General features: G+C 30.5%; 1 protein-coding gene across 1 annotated transcript in view; it reads right to left on the bottom strand.

Annotated features, from left to right (window-relative positions):
- Window positions 1-17,993, bottom strand: part of LOC147068066 (uncharacterized) — a 120,636-nt gene extending 102,643 nt beyond the window's left edge. The window contains exon 1 of the mRNA XM_085953335.1: window positions 17,688-17,993. Within this exon, the coding sequence (XP_085809461.1) occupies window positions 17,688-17,855 (168 nt within the window). The 5' untranslated portion in view covers window positions 17,856-17,993. The remainder of the gene's footprint in view (window positions 1-17,687) is intronic.
- Between the last annotated feature and the right edge of the window lie 496 nt (window positions 17,994-18,489).

Below are 18,489 nucleotides of genomic sequence, written 5' to 3'. Positions count from 1 at the left end.
GCTAAACTATCTTCCTCCCTAACTTAGTTATATTTCGATAAAATAATTAAAAAAAACTAAAACTATACATTCAAAAGCTCTAAAATATGCATTTATTTATGAAATATGCACGTATGTCTCAAATATGCTCTAACGTCTCAAATATGCATTTATATGCACAATAAAATTTTATTTTTGGATTATGTGTCTTTCAAAACAGATTTCTGTGCAACTCTCATAGCTGTGCATACACCCTAACAAAACATGCACTAGCATATAAATCCGGTCCCTAGTCATAACACATCAAGTTTTTAGTGTGGTTGAATTTATAACTCTAGAAAAAATCATATCATCTGTGTTGTCGACATTTGATGCATTCAGTATGTACAAATTAAAGAATATTTTTATTGTTACTTACTTACTGTTATTATTTTTGCGTGTTTATATAAATAAATAATGATATTAAATTACATATTTAAAAAAAATAATCTTGTAACCAATAGTATAATGGGACCGGAATGCGCCTCTCCGATACTTCTTCAATCAGTTCTCATCAATATTATGTTACACAATAATCTTAAATTACCTAAATATAGAACATCCTGTCGTAATTTTCGAAGAAAATCGAGTACCTAACTATTATTCATGCTCGGTAAACTGGGCGTAAACATGAATTTATGCGATTTTGGTTTTTTACTTACTTGGGTTACTTAAAAAAAATCGGTACATAGACATCGAAATATTGAATAATATAGTCTAGAAAATGTGTTTGGGATGGGGATCGACAACCAGCAACCAACACTATTTTATTTAGTACTTACCTACTACACCGCTGCTTATAACATTGTATTTTTATGTCAATGTAGCTTTGGCAAATAAATATCCGAGCACAAATGTGAAGTTTGTCAAAAATAATCTACAATAGTCAATTTTATTACATCTCCATCAGTAGGTACAGAATATCATTTTTCTTAACATCTTTGGGTTGATACCTATTTAACACCTGCCATTGAAAGGCAATTTAGCTGATATACAAATTGAAAGCATATAGGTACTGCACACAATTAATTACTTTAAAAGCTATTATTATTCGAAGAGTCGGATGAGGCAGGGAGCTTTCACGGGCAATGGACGCTACCTATTTTTATATCACTTTCATTTTCAGTCGATGCCCGCTTTGAACGATTCTCGAACAATTCGTAGGAATAAAGATTACCCAATTGAAATACAATTTATAACTTTACTGATAACGGTGATAACCAATTCATGTGTATTAAAAAGATGGTGGTTTGGTATGTTTCCCCTAACCCTATTTGTTGGGATACCAAATCATGATTATATTCACACTACCTACAGTACCTACAAACTTAAAGGATAATCGATGATAATTCCATTTTTCCCTTGTCTCGACAAATAAATGTACCAACCCATCTTTCAAGCACGATGAAAACAAACCGGTACTTACTCTTTTACTCAAGAATAGCAAAATGTTATATCGATCTATCTGCAAATGCTGCTTTTTATTAGTTTCTGCTAACGGTGTCAAACTGTCCCAGCATGGTCTCGCCTGTGCGCGCGGAAAGAAGTTGCAGCATTTCCGACGTTTTTTATCTATGGCCATGTCTCAGTCGAGACGATTTTATATGTGCGACCGGGCTTATGTTTACTACTGTAATTTTTAATTTCAAAATTCGAATAAAACTGTTATTACTCCGGATTTCGCAATCCATTGTTTTGTGACGGAAAGTGTATTAGAACTTAGTCAACCTATGGTTCGAATCTCGGAACTGGCACAATTCACATGTTGTTTTTTAATCTGTGTTTGGACCTGGAGTATGGACCTAATAGCTTGAGCAAGTAGCTAACATCCATTTCTCGTAAAAACAAAAAATCTGTTAGTATAACCTCCACCCTGTGCAGGCCCATATGATCTTTTTTAAAATCGGACTTGGTAACTTCCAAATCGTATTATTTCATTAACTACTATTAATTTATAAAACATTTTTGGTAGGTATACGAGCATTTTTGCCTGAATCCAAAAACATTAGTAATACATTTAGAATTATTAATATAATCGTAAAAGCTATGTGTGAGGGTTTAAAAAAACTTTGTGCGAGCACGAAAGATTTTTCTCTGGCATGACTAAACCTTGCATCCCTGCAACATGTCTATAATATTTCATACAACACAATTTTATCAATTAAGAACGGATCATGTTTGATTGAATTATCATTGGTATCAATTATTATTGTCAGTAAGACTACCAATATATTTAATTTAACATGTTATAATAATATATATTATGTTATGGAATACTTCCATAACATATAATTTATAATTGTGACGAGTTGCCTGCGCATTTTCGCGTTCTTTTAATATCTCGTTGGAGTGGCATTGGTGATGAAAATAGCGCATTTCCACTGCAAATAAATTCAACATATAACGCTCGGATAGTAGAAAGTAAATAACCTTTTTGTTAATTAGCATTCAAAAGCGAAAATGGAAAGGACAATTATAATTTTGTTACAGGTGTACTTAATTAACTATTTTTATAATTATTCCACCATGTACCTACATTCTATCTAAATTAATAATAAAAAATACTATATTTTAAATTCTTATGTTTCAAGATAATTTATTACGAACATGCAATGGTATATTTTTGTATTTGCATTTGCAAAATAACTGCATAATAAATTACGAACTTGGTTCTTGAAATGTTTTTTTTTTCAATATTGTTGTATATTTAATACCTTTCAGATTGTCGTACAATTTAGGCAGGCCAGGTTAATTCCGACAGAAGTTGCTGTATGTATAATAATTGAAGGGATAATTTAGTACCTTCCTATAATATATTCAATAGTTATTATGAGTGATATACCTAATTATTTAAACTAGTAACTATAATTATTAATAATACTATTTAAATATGCTCTTTCATATTGGGCTACTATTTTCCTTATGGAGATAGTGATTGGTCATTACATCTGGTGTATTATAGTAATTGGTAAATTCGTAATGTGGGGGTTTTCATTTGGTAATGCGGTGTCACTACACCCATAAATGCCGTGACTCGTTGTGACTCACCGTGGGCTCGGCCAATAACCAACAAAATGTAGGTATGTACCTACCGTTTTCCCTAAAGCACGCTTGAGCGCAATTATTTCGGATGAAAAACTACCAAACAACTAGGTTCTGTGGCCGACCACATATGAAAATAAAGTCCGACAACTCATTCGTCCAAAGGGTGGGCTATCTTTGTTATAGAATCCATTTTGTCTATGGCCTACGCTACAGCATAGATAGACTCTACGCCGTGTCTACATATTAAAAACAATGGTGTCGGGTGATTATTTCAGAACAGACTTGTCACGGAAAAAAATGAATGAATTTTTTCTTGCAATTTTAAAACTGTAAAATCGGTGTACTAAGTAGTGACACCATTTTTTACAATGTGTTTATTGTGTAGGATACGTTAAATATTTGTTAAAAATACAAAGGTCCGATAATTAGGTACCTATTATAAATTTTTCACATGCTATCGATAAGTACAGTATTTCAGAAATACTTTTATTCATATTAAAAATAAATATAGTTCCATAATTATTGTAGAATGATACCCGGCGCCTAACCTTACTAAAACCAACACGCATTTGATATTTACAAATCCCCTTCAGTTTATATAAACACGCGAACACTTCGCTCGGTCAATATAAATGGAATCACAGGCATTCTGGAAAAAGTAACTTCCAAGTACCTACTTGTTCACTTTAATTTCAATGCTACACCGAGCTTCATAGACGTTTCTTTGTAAACATATTCTAAAGGGAACTTCTTCTTTTTGAGTTTTTATGTTGGAAACAATAATACAGTCAAAATTTTAGTGTAAACATTTAATGCTGTTTTATAAATACTGTGTTTTTCACACAGTATTTATAAAACATTTTCTAGTTTTTTTATTGTCCGTTCCTGGATAATAATTATTATTGACAAACGCGGATAATTGCTGACACGGACAGATTCATGTTTCTTTAAAAATAATATTACTCACTCACTGCAAGAATGAACATAATAAAATAATATCGCTGTGTATTAAATACACTTTGTGTTTTACAACAAATAAAGTTTATAATTAATATGATTTAGACTTTAGAGTATCTCATTTATAATTTAAAATAATTTAAGTTTATCAACTTTTATTTTAATCCATTCTTTAATAATGTAGCAACCATAAAGTAAAAAAATCCTGCAGTTATACAATAATATATTAAAATTATTTTTAATACTGCTTAGTAGTCATATTGCATGTTAATTTTAAAATAAAATGTATGGTAGGGAAGAACTACAACAAATCACACATAAAATGTATAATATGAAGCTTGTAGCAAATGAATCTGCAATGTGATGATATTTTAATCAGTAACAATATCAAAGGTCAATTTTTATAAAATAAGGTTTTTTTTAACAAAAATCCAATTAACCTATATTTATGTACCTAGTTAAATTATTTGAAGACATTATCTATTTTTTCAGCTACATTGACATTGTCAACATTTATATAAAAAAAAATATAAATTGATAATTGAAATAAAACGATTGAGTAGTGGTTTTAAATCTGCCGGTTTCCAGTTACAATTTACAAGTCTGTCAAAATCACATATTTTTAAACGTTTGATTGAATCCAAAAGCATGGTTAATTAACGTTATACCAATAGCGACCAAGTCAATATTTAAATCTGTACCATATTGGTTTTAAAACAAAGTTTTTTGTATTACTAATATGTATATTTAATACAATATTTGTATGTACTCTACAATATTTGAGTAATGTATGTTGACAGCTATTTCGGACTATATCCTTGGAAAAAACAATAGGTTATCCTTGTTCTTCCACGTAAACTCTAATCTAATTCATATGTTTATATATTATCACAATGTAACATTAAAAGTTTGATCCTTAATATAATCAGCAAAGAAAGTAGGTAACGCCTCTGCATTATTTATTCAGACCCAAACAAAGTTGATTAGCTAAATCGTTAATATAAATATGAGGTCATTAAAAAGAGCACTTATCATTTAATAAAATATTATATTATTAAATATTCAATAAAACTTTTCGACCATTTATAATATTATGTGGGTTACTTGTAGCCTATTTTGATGCTAGGTACGTAGAAGCATTCTTCGCTTCAATTCCCAAAATAAAAATAAATCTCAAATACTTTGGTACGTTTCAGAAACACGATAAATTATTGACACGGGTTACGTCACGTGCCTTGATACTGACACGTGAGAAATATGCGTAGACAGGAACATTCGCAGAACTACCGTAGCGTAGCATTCGTAGCGTAGCATTCGTAGCGTTGTCCAATCTACGGCGTAGATGGTTGTAGCGGGAACTGCGTCTAATATTATATTCACATAATACGTATGCGGAAACGAACTGAGCACAGAAATTGATAACTATTTATCTCTCATGACGTCAGACAGATGTTAACAATAGACTGTTATCCGATGTGCACCCAATGAAATATAGATTTACTTACGCATCCAGTTCAATAGATAAATAATGGAATCGTCGATTAAATGCGTCAAATAATCAAATATTACATTTTCATATACATGAACATGGACCGATCAAGATGAAAAAAATATATGACTCTAAATATTGAATATTTTGAGAAAAGAATAAAGAAAACTACAATTTTTTTCTGGCATTCGTTTTGTATATAAACATGTATAATAAATAAATGTATATGATACGTTACTGACAAGGCAGCATATTTGTCAGTATTTGTAATAATATTAACATCTGTATCTACCAGACGTGCGATGCTTGTTTTACATTTTTTTTTTAAATTATAATTAATTGTAATAAAGCATATCTTTTATTCAACGAATAATTCACAAGATTTGAGAATGTAACATTCAAGAAACTTTTTTTTTTATTCAACGAATAAGACACAAGATTTGAGAATGTAACACTCTATATATTATTGAATATATATAATTTGAAAACTTCTGATGCACGCTAGAAAAAATCATTTTGTAGAAAAAAATACGACGCCCGACTTGAACCTGTATCTGCTGGATTCGCGCCAGTATGCTTTTCCAATTAGGTACGGGCATCTTACTAAATTACGACGATATAAACTAGTAGTTGTTACATGAAATGCTTATCGAATTGCGTTAAAATGTTGGCTATCGGTTTTAGTATATTAAATTAGTGTCGTATTTTTTTCTACAAAATGATTTTTTCTAGTGTGTGTATGCATGAGATGTTTTCAAATTATGTATATACAATAATACAATGTAACATTCTTTACTGTACATACACAATTTTAAAATATCTAATTAGTAAGTGTAATTACCTACTTTAAAACTGAAATTAGGGGAAATCTTGACGTCGGCTAAAAATTAAGGAAAGTACATATTATTATCGGTTATTAAAAAACGGCGTTTGCCAAAAGTAAGCTAATTTTCTTCAAATATATAATATATAATTTCATCATAATTAGATGGAGCACACGGTGCTCAACTTGTAAAGCACATTTTGGTAAAGCCAGTGGATGCGGGCTTATGTCCCCCAAAAGGCTTCGTATTTTGTTAAAAGATGTTTTTAGAAGGTGTGTGTATATGTGAGGTATTTTAAAATTATGTATGATAATTGATTTTATTAAGTTCTATATTTTAGTAGCTTTGACACTAGCTTGAAGATTGTTTTTAATACCTATTAAAAAATAGTGACAAGGATTAATAAAAAACTAAATGATATTGGAAAAGATTCGATATTTTTAATAAATTTAATGTAAGCATTTAAGAAATTATGAAAGCTGTGACAGTATATTATAATTTCATTCTGTCTCGGACGGAATAGAAGTGAAAAAATCAATAATCACTTAGTTATAAAACCAATTTGTGAATATTTTCAGCAGACTTTTAATAAAACAATAAAATCAAAACATGCCGAGGTTACGTACTCCACAAGAAATCAATTTTTTTTTTGGAAAGGAAACGTGATTTCTTTTTCTCACGCACGCCAATCATGCAAATAAAAATAGCCCACAAATAATATTATTGTAAAATGGATACGCCATTATTTCACAAAGAAGCATAAACACTCGCCATGTCTCGCTTCATAAAAAAATTCAAGTTATTTGAAGTTATTATTCACTGTCACAGATCATTTATTATTTTGTTTGTTTCCAACTATATATTTACATAAGTAAATACAAATGTATTTGTTTAAATTTAATAACGTTAATGGCATTCAAATATTTTCTTATTATTACGTTACCATCTATTCAGGTAACTTTATGAAATTAGTACCTACATACTTCTGTGACCCATAGTAGTTGTAGTTTGGTTATAGTAACAGATCACCAAACATTTATTGCGTTTAATCAACAAAATCTTACATATTGTGTTGTTTGGGCCCAAAATACCGAAATACGAAACACAAAATTAGAATAAATAAATATACTTGGATATTACGACCATTTTTTTTCTCTAAACATAACATAATATGCGCCTTCCTCCACAGAGTGAAGATTGTATTAACATTTTTTTGCATTGAAACACACACTGAAAAAAAAACAACATGTGAATTTTCCAGACCCGGAATTCAAACCTGAGTCAAACTATATTATAAGCCGATACGTTACCGCTCAGCCATCGTACATAGACTGTAAATAGGTAAAATGTATCAAATTATGATGTGAAAATAGGTAGAAATGGTTTTATAGTTATATTTCTAATTAATTATACTATCATGTTATAATTTACCAAAGAGGTTACGTGGCAGTCGAATAATTGAAAGAGGTGCAGGTGACATATAAATGAAAATTTAGTTGTCAAAAAATCACATATAGGTACTCATTTATGCATGAAAATGATTCAACTATTTATTTATGAAATATAATAAAAGCATTTGATTCTTAAATTGATTACATTCAATGAACTCTGGTGTATGAAATGTTATTAATATCATAGCAGTACAACTTTGCTTCAATCATAAAAGAAACAAAACGATGTAAAAGATAATTTCTTTTCGTCCATGAATTAATCAAAAGATTGCGAGAATCAATAAGTATAATTATATTGAAGAATAACCATCCCTCAACTGAACAAAATTTATAGTTACAAATTCTAGGAATGTATGTAGATAACTAGATATTACCTATATTGGAAAATTTTATCTATGCGATCTAGAGAACCTATCGATATTTTTTTTCTGTTTGTTAGTTGCACGCCAATGTAAACACGAATATTCAGTGTTCGTTAAAATCGAGCTGTCGGTGGTAAATAGATCATATTTCAACAATGATAACGCCATTCAATACGTACCAACATCACATCACATATTTATGAAAAGGAAGTAGGCTCTACCTACACTATTCATCAGTAGTGAAGGGTGGGTGTAAGGTGTAAGCTGTTATAATCCGACATCAATAGTGCACACTAAACTTTGTCAGTCATATCATATGTATTCTACTTATTTATGTTCATTGAACTACGAATAAAAATTGAAGATGGTGCTGTTTAGTTTTCTTAAGATTCAATTAAATCCTGCCTAAAGCAATTCATCATAGTGAATGTAGGCTGTGGAGATCCGACAAAAATAATGTACACTTTGTCAGTCATACTTAAATGTTTCCATTGAATTAAGAGTAGACATTTAAGACGGAGTAGGTTATTTTTTTAATTTATGTTACCCCTTCCCCACCTAATCAAACTGTAATAGATAAAATATATAATTCTATATTAAATTGTGTATAATTTTATTGCATAATTTTAGATAGTTTATACATAGACAATTTACAATATACAATTTGTTTTTATCATCGCTTTTTACACTTTGTGTTAAAAATCGAGCCATGTGCTTCTCAATACTCCTCTTCCATCAGTGACGAAGGGTGAAGGTAGACTGATAAATAGTGAACACTAAATTTTGTCAATCATACTTATTTGTTTTCTTCGAACTAAGTTCAACAATATGCAGATAGTAGTAGTTAAATTTAAAAATTTATTAAACCCTGCGCAAACTAATTTGGTTTATTATTATATAACTACGGTAAAAAATGCTTCCTAAACAGAATACTGTGGGCGTGGAAATTAGGCAGGAAAATTGAACGAATATTATTTTGTGTAAGTAAGTAGTTAGTAGGATAGTGATTGAAAAACGTTGGTGCAAGATGAGTCGAGTGTTTCCCACCCGAGCTCGAAGTCTTGATCGCACAATAGACTGCGGTTATTGAATTAACCTGCGATGCGGGAAGTTCACCTTTGGTATTTCGCTAAATCCCTCGAAAATTGATTCGCGTTAGCCGCGGCAAAATTCATTCACTCCCCAGTCCCCGGGGCACACGAGAGCGCCATAAATTATATTAGCTTCGAATGCTTTCATTGCTGGATTATAAATTAATCGATCAAATCGAATTTTAACATGATTTGCAAATTGAAAAGGATGTTTTGTCGATATCTATTAGCTACAGGAAGAACGTTTAGATTTGATTGATCTTTCGTCATTTTTTTCATTTAACAAAAGAGATTCGCCTACTCTATATCGCCTATTCTACACCAAGATGGAATCATACGAGGGTGGGTCAATAAGTCCTTAGAAAAGCCGACAGGTGGCGCGACTAGTACTGCAAGCGGTTTGTTTTCATGCAGCGGCACTACCGATTCAGTATGCTGCGAAGTTTCAATCAGATTGGTCGGGTTGTTGTGTGTTTCTCGTACATTTAAAAAAAAATTTGCTTGTGGAAAATGGAAAAATGGAAAATGGAGAAAATTGAGTTTAGAGTTGTTATTAAACATTTTAATATAAAAGGGTTAACAGCAAAGGAAATAAAAAATGAGTTGGATTTAGTTCACGGCATATCTGCTCCTTCACTTGCAACTATTTATAACTGGTTAAATGAATTTAAACGTGGTCGTACATCAACAAAGGATGAACCACGCTCAGGACGTCCTGTAGAGGTGACTACACCAGAAATGATCAATAAAATCCACGATATGGTGTTAAGTGACCGAAGATTAAAGTTGAGTGAGATAATTGAGGTTACAGGGATCTCAAAAGGTAGCGTCATTTCTATTTTACATGACAAATTGGGCATGAAAAATATTTCTGCAAGATGGGTGCCGCGTTTGGTGGCCTCTAAAGCCCTGTTGTCGCTCATGCAACGCAATCCGGATGAATTTTTTCGTCGCTTTGTGACTGTAGATGAAACATGGATACACCACTATACTCCCGAGACGAAAGAACAGTCAAAGCAGTGGATTGCGAAGGCAAACCATGTCCAAAGAAGGCGAAAACCGTAAAATCAGCTGGTAAGGTTATGGCTACTGTATTTTGGGATGCACGTGAAATTATTTTCGTTGACTATTTGGAAAAAGGAAAAACAATAACAGGGGATTATTTTGCATCTTTATTGGACCAGCTAAAAAACAAAATTGAAGAAAAACGGCCTCATTTAAACAGGAAAAAAATCCTCTTTCATCAGGACAATGCCCGTGTTCACACATGTTTACGATCAATGGCTAAAATTGAAGAATTGAAGTTCGAATTGGTCGACCACCCACCGTATTCGCCAGATTTAGCCACCAGTGACTTTTTCCTTTTCCCAAACTTAAAAAAATGGCTAAGTGGACAACGTTTTTTTTCAAATGAAGAAGTCATCGATCGGACAAATGCTTATTTTGAGGACCTTCCGAAAACTTATTTTTCTGACGGTTTAAAAAAAATTGAGAAACGTCTAACCAAGTGTATTGAGCTCCAAGGAAATTATGTTGAGAAATAAAAAAAAATACAAAAAAAAAACCTGTTTTAATGCTTTTTTCTAAGGAATTATTGACCCACCCTCGTATATATTATTTTCTTAAGAGTCCGTTGTTTTAATTGTTATAAAGCTATGGTTATATATATTAGCTACTAGCTACCTTCCGCTGTTTTTCATATAATAAGAAACCTGCCTATTCGCCAATAATTATTTCTAAATACATAAAATAATCACTACGAGCATAACCAGTTCATCAAAAATAATTGATGCAGACGAAAATGAAAGCTAAAGTTTAATTCCAAGATTTTTTTATTTTAGATTATGTTTATTTTACGGTTGCTACTGTCCAAATTGGTTGTAAACTACTTTAAATTTGTAAAGGGTACACATTAATCTTTCATCACCATCGTCACAATCAGCCTTTATGAATTAAATGCCGGATGATATTACCACTTTCTTGTCTTACACATATTATTCAAGCGATTGCTTCTTCTTCGAGCTATGTGTCCTAGCCATTTCAATTGCAGGTTTTAGTAAACTATACTTTCTTTATTTTCTTTTATTTTGTTAACTGTCAATTCATAGTGGAACTGCATTGCATAATTTAAGTCGAATAATTACCAAAAAAATGCGTTTTATTAAATTAATCAAAAATACTTTTTTTTACATGGCATATTCTGGTTTGTTCCTTATATTTTTTATCCTTACGGGGCATACCCAGCATGCACCTTTGAATAGAATACTATGTTATTCTAAGCCTATTGATATATAATATATAAAATTCACGTAAAAATAAACATAAATCGATAGTTTTGTAAATGACTGTCTGGATATTATCTTATGTTGTTATGTAATTTCATAAAAAAACAGTAATCATAAAAATGTGTTTGGCGTTTTTATTTTTATTAAAATATAAATAGGTGCCTATATAAGTCTTAAGCTTATTGATATATCTTTTAATGAGGGTCCATGAATCCAACGTTACGTATAATAGTAAAAGAGTGGTCAATAACTCAATACACAATAATTATTATTCTGTAGTCTCAAAGTAACTATTAATATTCCTAAATATTACAATAAGTAGTTTTTAATAAGCTTGTGAATCTGTATCCGCGTAGTAAGGGATCAGTGATAAATAATTAATCAATTTGAAAAATGTCCCGAATGATGGACGTAATGCCAAACGAAATGTATGAATGTATAAAAATCAATATAAAATGTATACCTACTGACACAATGAAGGATTGTCGTAAATTGGCATTCATTAAGGATGACTTAATTAAAAAATATTAAATAATAAAATTGATAAAAGGTAAAAAATTCACAATATTAAATAGACAATAAATATAACGGTATAGACACGGTATGAACCAAAATAGATTTTTCTGAAAACACGAAAATAAATACCAAATATCACGAGAACACCGCATCTCGCTTAATTGTTTTTCGGAAGGAGAATAAAAAGGCAGAAGCTGTATCACGAAACAAGGGTCTGCACAGCATCATTAAGGCGTTCTAAATCTACCACTAGGGAAAAGATGAGTCTGGGAGGTGGGCCAGTGGTCGAGAACATTTAACAATTCTCAGTTGTATTATCACAAACCTGGGTTGATCCACTGTTGGGTGAAAGCCTTCCGTTATTTTCACTAATATCATTGCTTAACTTTCCGCTGCTATTTTCGCCGAATTTAATCAGTTCACCGATTAAATTTATAGGGTGGGTCCGCGGAGGTTTAGTTTCCTTTGGAAACCACTGTATGACTGACAGTCGTTGACTGTATTTATGCAGCAGTAATCCATTCAGTTATATTCACGTGATATTATACCCGTTGTCATTTCATTAGTTTGCGATATCTATATTAGGGTGAAGTCAAACATCTTTTAATGTTTCATCTGTCCTACATTTATTTTAATAGTGATATGAATATAAAAATACCTTATTTATTAGAAATAGTTATTAGCCATTCGTTCAAACAGACATTAAACTGTTACTTTACCGTTAAGTGGAATTGAATATTTAAATTTAGGAAACGATTGAGCGTCCGTGTAAAACATCGGTATTCTCTTTATGATTCAGAATAGTAGCAAAAAGAAAAGGATGGATTAGTAGCAATAGCAATACGTAACATAGGAATTGTCCAACTTGCCTGCGTTGAAAATAGATGGGGGGCATCTCTACAAATTTAATACGTGAGAGTAGTTTTTTTTGTAAATGGTAATATTATGTAATATCAATCTCACGATATAATATATTATTCTGCGCTTATTCTGTATAAAAGCATGATCTTTGTCATGGATGAAATATTGAGCCATTTCAAAATTTACTGATAAAGTCCATAAATTTCAAAATGGCGGATAAAAAATAAATTTTATATAATAACGTTACTATATAAAACTATTAATTATTAATAATTAATATAATATGTTACTGATTTTCAGTTTGAAAATATTATATTATGGTGCTGAATACTAATTTGAAGTTAGACTAGACTTAATATCAAAAAAAGGTGGCCAATTTTTTTTTTTATATAATTACCGACGATTCGAATGTAAACTTCATAATATATATTGCAATTGGTAGCTCATGAAATACCAATATGGTGGCCGATTATTTTTCCAGCAATTAAGGATATTATGTGATTATTTAATTGAGTTCATGATTTTATACAAAAGTGGACATGGATTTCCTATGCTATGCTTCCGGACTAATCGGAACGAATTGATATTATTCAATTATTAGTACATTATAAGGAAAGTGAAATTCTAAAATAATTACACGTTATATTTATGTATTCTTATTACACATATTGTAATTAACTTATTTACAGACAATTTAGCATCCGATCAGTTCTTTGTGAAGGTATTCAAATATTTTCCTTTATTTTAAAATATTTTTTTAATGTTTACGATTCCATATGCATATTTTAACTTGATACACACAACAATGTATGTACCATTGTCTTTTCATATGTCTATGGGCTGTACACTTCTACCATACGTTTTTTAAACGTACCTGCTAGACTTTTCAAATAACATAATATAAAATATTTTATGAATTATGGTATACACGAGTGTATTGCGTAAATATAAAAAAATAACTTTCTATGAATTCTTCTGTTTTTATATATCTACTTGATAAGAGAAAGAAATATTAATTTACAAATCAATGACTTCAATACCTAAATAAAAATTGGCTTACTGGCCTACATATATCTATAAAATATTCAATTAAATTAACTTGGTAAATATGACGATGTTCCTATTTCTTTTGTGAAATAAATCTGACAGCAAAATGATAGCTATTATTCACAATCACCTCTGAATCATAAATTATGTATCGAGCGCCACCACCATTTTCCTGTGTCGTAAATTATATCAAATAAAATCGTACTCAGAAAATTGCACCCGACAACAGATTGACAAGCGTATTAAAATAAAATTATCCACTCACTGCGATATTGAACGAAATTAATAATAACACTAATTTTGTATCGATTACTTCGTTTCCACATAAATAACGTTTTATTTTAAATATCCCGTTGACGCTTTTTGTATAATTTTATTCAAGTTTAAAGCCAAGTAAATCAAATTATTATGTATTTTATTATTCAATTTTAAATATACGTAAGGTTTTACCTCATAAACATAGATATATAAAAATCTAGAAAACAAGTTGGACCGAGTGGGACACTTTCACTTTCCGAGTGAAACTGGCGATCCGTCTATGATTCATGCGAATTATTTATTTGGAACTACATTAATTTTAACTGATGATCTTAATATTTCACTAATATTATGGACAGCTTAGAAGCGAACGCGCTTATCCAGAAAGTGAAAGACGTAAGTTCGACTCCCACTCGATTCAACTTTTTTCTAGTTTTTTTTTCTAATATGAATGATTTCCGAATGATTTATCTATCCATACTCTATAGGGTGCACAAGTTTTAAAAACCAAGGCTGCTCAGTCTATAATATGATACGTTTTAATGTTTTATGTGTATAGAAAAAATATAACAATGTATTATTTTATGTATAACAGTCATATGCTGCAAGAATACAAAAAATATTATGTCTTATAAATAGGTACATAATATGCGTATTGTCTGAGTTATCCTAGGCGGACCCCATCTGTTCTTCTTGTAAATTAGATTACTATAAAAGCTGCACTTACAATATTTATGATGCACTTATATTTTATTACTCACACAAAATGTTGCCAACTACTGGTTTATATACCTATAACATAAGAATACTTACGTATACGATTTACCTGGTTTAGATTGTATGTGTATACGAAATGTGTATGAGTATGCGGATAAAGCGACCGTTCTCAAAATGATCTCACATCATTAAAATGGCTGTATTATCTTTAAAGCTATTTTTAGAATAAACGTGGGCATATCCAATGTCTTGCCTATTTCATAAATAAGTAAACAGAGGTGATAAAATTTTATTCACCTTTAAGGTTTACAGGTAACTGAGTAAAATACCTAGTACACCCATCAGTGTCGCCCGTAAGTATATTGAAAATACTACCCCTACCATTTTTCAGACTTAAATTTTGGTAAGCATACTTTATTATTTCTTATTGGATATTTTTATAAAAAAAATCAATAAAAATCTTTAAAATCGTTTTCATTTGTTATTTCAACGTCATGTCATCGTGTGACTTCTAAATAATGTTTTTAAAATTGGACCTGCGTAATTCGAGCATATTTTTTTGAATAATATAAAATTATAATTTAATATAAGTATAATAAGTAATAATAATTTAATCAACCATTTTATTTATATTGCGACGTAATGTGCATACATATTTTGCAACGTGGATGAGATTTTCTATAGCGTAGCTGTGGACAAAGTGTTAAAAGCAACCGCCAACAAACGATGGTAATTTTCCATTTCTACTACTATCTTTTGAAGTTTCCGGAATCCATTTTCATGTTGAAAGAACGTGTTAAAAACCCACCGACGTGTTAGGTGACATTTCTATTTTAATGTACATATACCGTCTAACTCTAACTAAACGACTCGAGTGTCACGCGATAAAGAATAAAATTAAGAAATGAATAAAATACTCTGAAAGCATGATCGTTTTCATTATTTGTCTGCTGAAAAAAGACATAACCTTGACGTTGACTGATCTATACGATGTATCGTTAAACAATCTCATTAAAAATTAAATACATGGAAATTGTACCCTTTTATATGCCTTCACAGCATTTCTAGCTTGCGGTAAGTGTAAAAATACTTTCTCAAATTGCTTTTAGTAATTACAAGTGTGTGTGTGTTGTGTAGTCACCATTTGGTAGGTATTGGTCATTGCTATATTTTAAATGATTAGTTCCCCGAATTCTTTTTTAGGTACCCAAAATTATACTATTTAATTTAGTTTAGGCTCTATGATAAGTCAGGTAAAATTCTAAGAAATGAAGTCACAATGACTTGATCAGTTAATAGGATATATTAGCATTTTCAGGGAGATTTGTCATTTAGTTATCGTTATATTTGCTATTGAACGCAGACAATCTCTAGTATTTTTGGAAAATGGAAAAAAAATAATTTCAGGGGTTGATAAAACATTATTTTTTTTGCATGTAAAAACCATTAAACAAACCAAAACAAAGCTTGAAAAATATTACGAGGCCTCTTCGCCATCGATTAAAAATTGAAATGATTCACAAGCGGTTTACCGATTTTCGTTATGGGCATTCAAGCGCAAGTGATGCTGAACGTTGAGTATGCGTTCAGTACGTTCTGAATATTTGGAGGTAATGCCCCAGACGTTTTGATTCTTGTTTCCTGAACGGAACCATTTTTTAAATCTATAAATCAAAAAAATTGGGATCTATATAGGCTAACTATCAATTTAAGGAAAAGCAAAATGTTGCAAAAATGAAAAAAACACCCTGCCGGATGACGAAAAATCACCCAACGATGCCACATGCATGTTGATTTGGTTGGAACGTTTGTGAGTAAAGTAGGATGGCTCGGCCGTCCAATGTCATTCTACGTCAGCCTACACGCCTACATAACAGCCATCCCCTATATCGACCAAAACGGCCTATCGGCTAACGAAATCGGAACGTCTGAAAAACGTATTATCGAAAGTTTTTCTAATATTGATAATGGAAAATTGACTACTTATATTACTAGTTTTAACTCATTTTGAGAAGAAACCTTTTTTGAAAGAAATTTTGAGAAGAAATTAGAAATTTGTACCGTTGGCATCGGTCGGCAACATATTCTACGCGGGCTATTTTCGATTTGATAGACAATCGGTTTTGAATAGGCTGCGAATGATTTTTATTTAGTGTATCAATATGAATAAGTATATAAAATACATGTAAAAATAAACATAAATCGAAACAAAAATCGATATTTTTGTAAATGACTGTCTGGATATTTTATGTTGTTATGTAATTTCATAAAAAACGGTAATCATAAAAATGTGTTTGGCGTTTTTAAAATCTAAATAGGTGCCTATACAAGTCTTAAATAATATATAATCGTTGCTCTCTTGTTCATCAATATCTCTAAATCCATAGTCACTGAAAATGCTTGGGATAATTGATTTAAGTAATAATTCGTATGATAATTATATATTTTACATAATATGCTCCTACCTACTTGACTAGTTCAATTACAATAATAGGGCGTACTTTTGAAAACAAGATCCAACCCACACGTGTACCATTCTGAGATAATCCACTATTAATTGAGATCAGATTGATTTAAAAGTGATGTGTTGTTATTTAGTTCAAACAAAAATAATCACACATCATTTATTGAATCAATCTGTTCTCAATTAATATTGAATTATCTCAGAATAGCACATGTGTTGGTTGGATATTATTTGCAAACATATATCCAATAGTATACTAAAATTAGTTCAATTTCAAGTATAATGTTGAATTGGTAACTCACGATTTTATGGTTGAGATGCTGCAACTCTCTCTCGGTCACTTTTCTTCTCGCATTTTCGACTTGCTGTTGTTTGTACTGATTATACTTGTAGAAGAGGTACATCCCAGGAAGTGCTAGCACCACAAATGGCCGCATAAGCGCAGAAGATGACAAAGAGCGCTGTGGCATGTTTGCAATTTTGAACGAGGCTCGCTTCCAAATTCAAAATAGTCAAATTAACCCTAACTCAGTTCTAAATTCCAAGTTTGAATAAATTGTATCTACGAAACGATCTTCACGTATTATATTTTTAATTTAAAATTTAAACTTTATTTAAAATGGGAAGCATTAATATTTTATTATTGTATAAATAGACTTTTTTAACTTTTAAAATTAAAAATAATAGTTTATTAAAATTTCGCATAAATATCGTTTATTTTTTTAATTATATCAACTGCATTTTTTAATCATACTTTTACGATGTATTACAAATTATTTATAATATGAAATAATTATTGATTGAAATGAAAATTATTTTAATTATTTATAACCTTAATATAGGTATATACTATTAGTATTTAAATATATATTTTTAATATTTTTTTTTCAAAATTCTATCACACTATTATTGTACTATTTACTAGATTGATCGACGGCTAATTTCGTTAAAAACTACTTTTAAAAGAAATATAACTAAATCTATTCGCGGGCTTAAAACTTTAATCTTGAAAATTTCTTCTTATTGCTAGTAGATATTATCTGAAATATAAAAAAATACATAATTAGAGAATAGTTAAATATTGACAATACTCAACTTACTAAT

This window comes from Rhyacophila brunnea, unplaced genomic scaffold (genome assembly GCF_057557595.1).
Source record: "Rhyacophila brunnea isolate RB1 unplaced genomic scaffold, BYU_Rbru_1.0 scaffold_3, whole genome shotgun sequence".
Classification (NCBI taxonomy): Eukaryota; Metazoa; Arthropoda; class Insecta; order Trichoptera; family Rhyacophilidae; genus Rhyacophila; species Rhyacophila brunnea.
The sequence above is the reverse complement of the archived record's forward strand: the minus strand, read 5'-3'. Positions and strand labels throughout refer to the sequence as shown.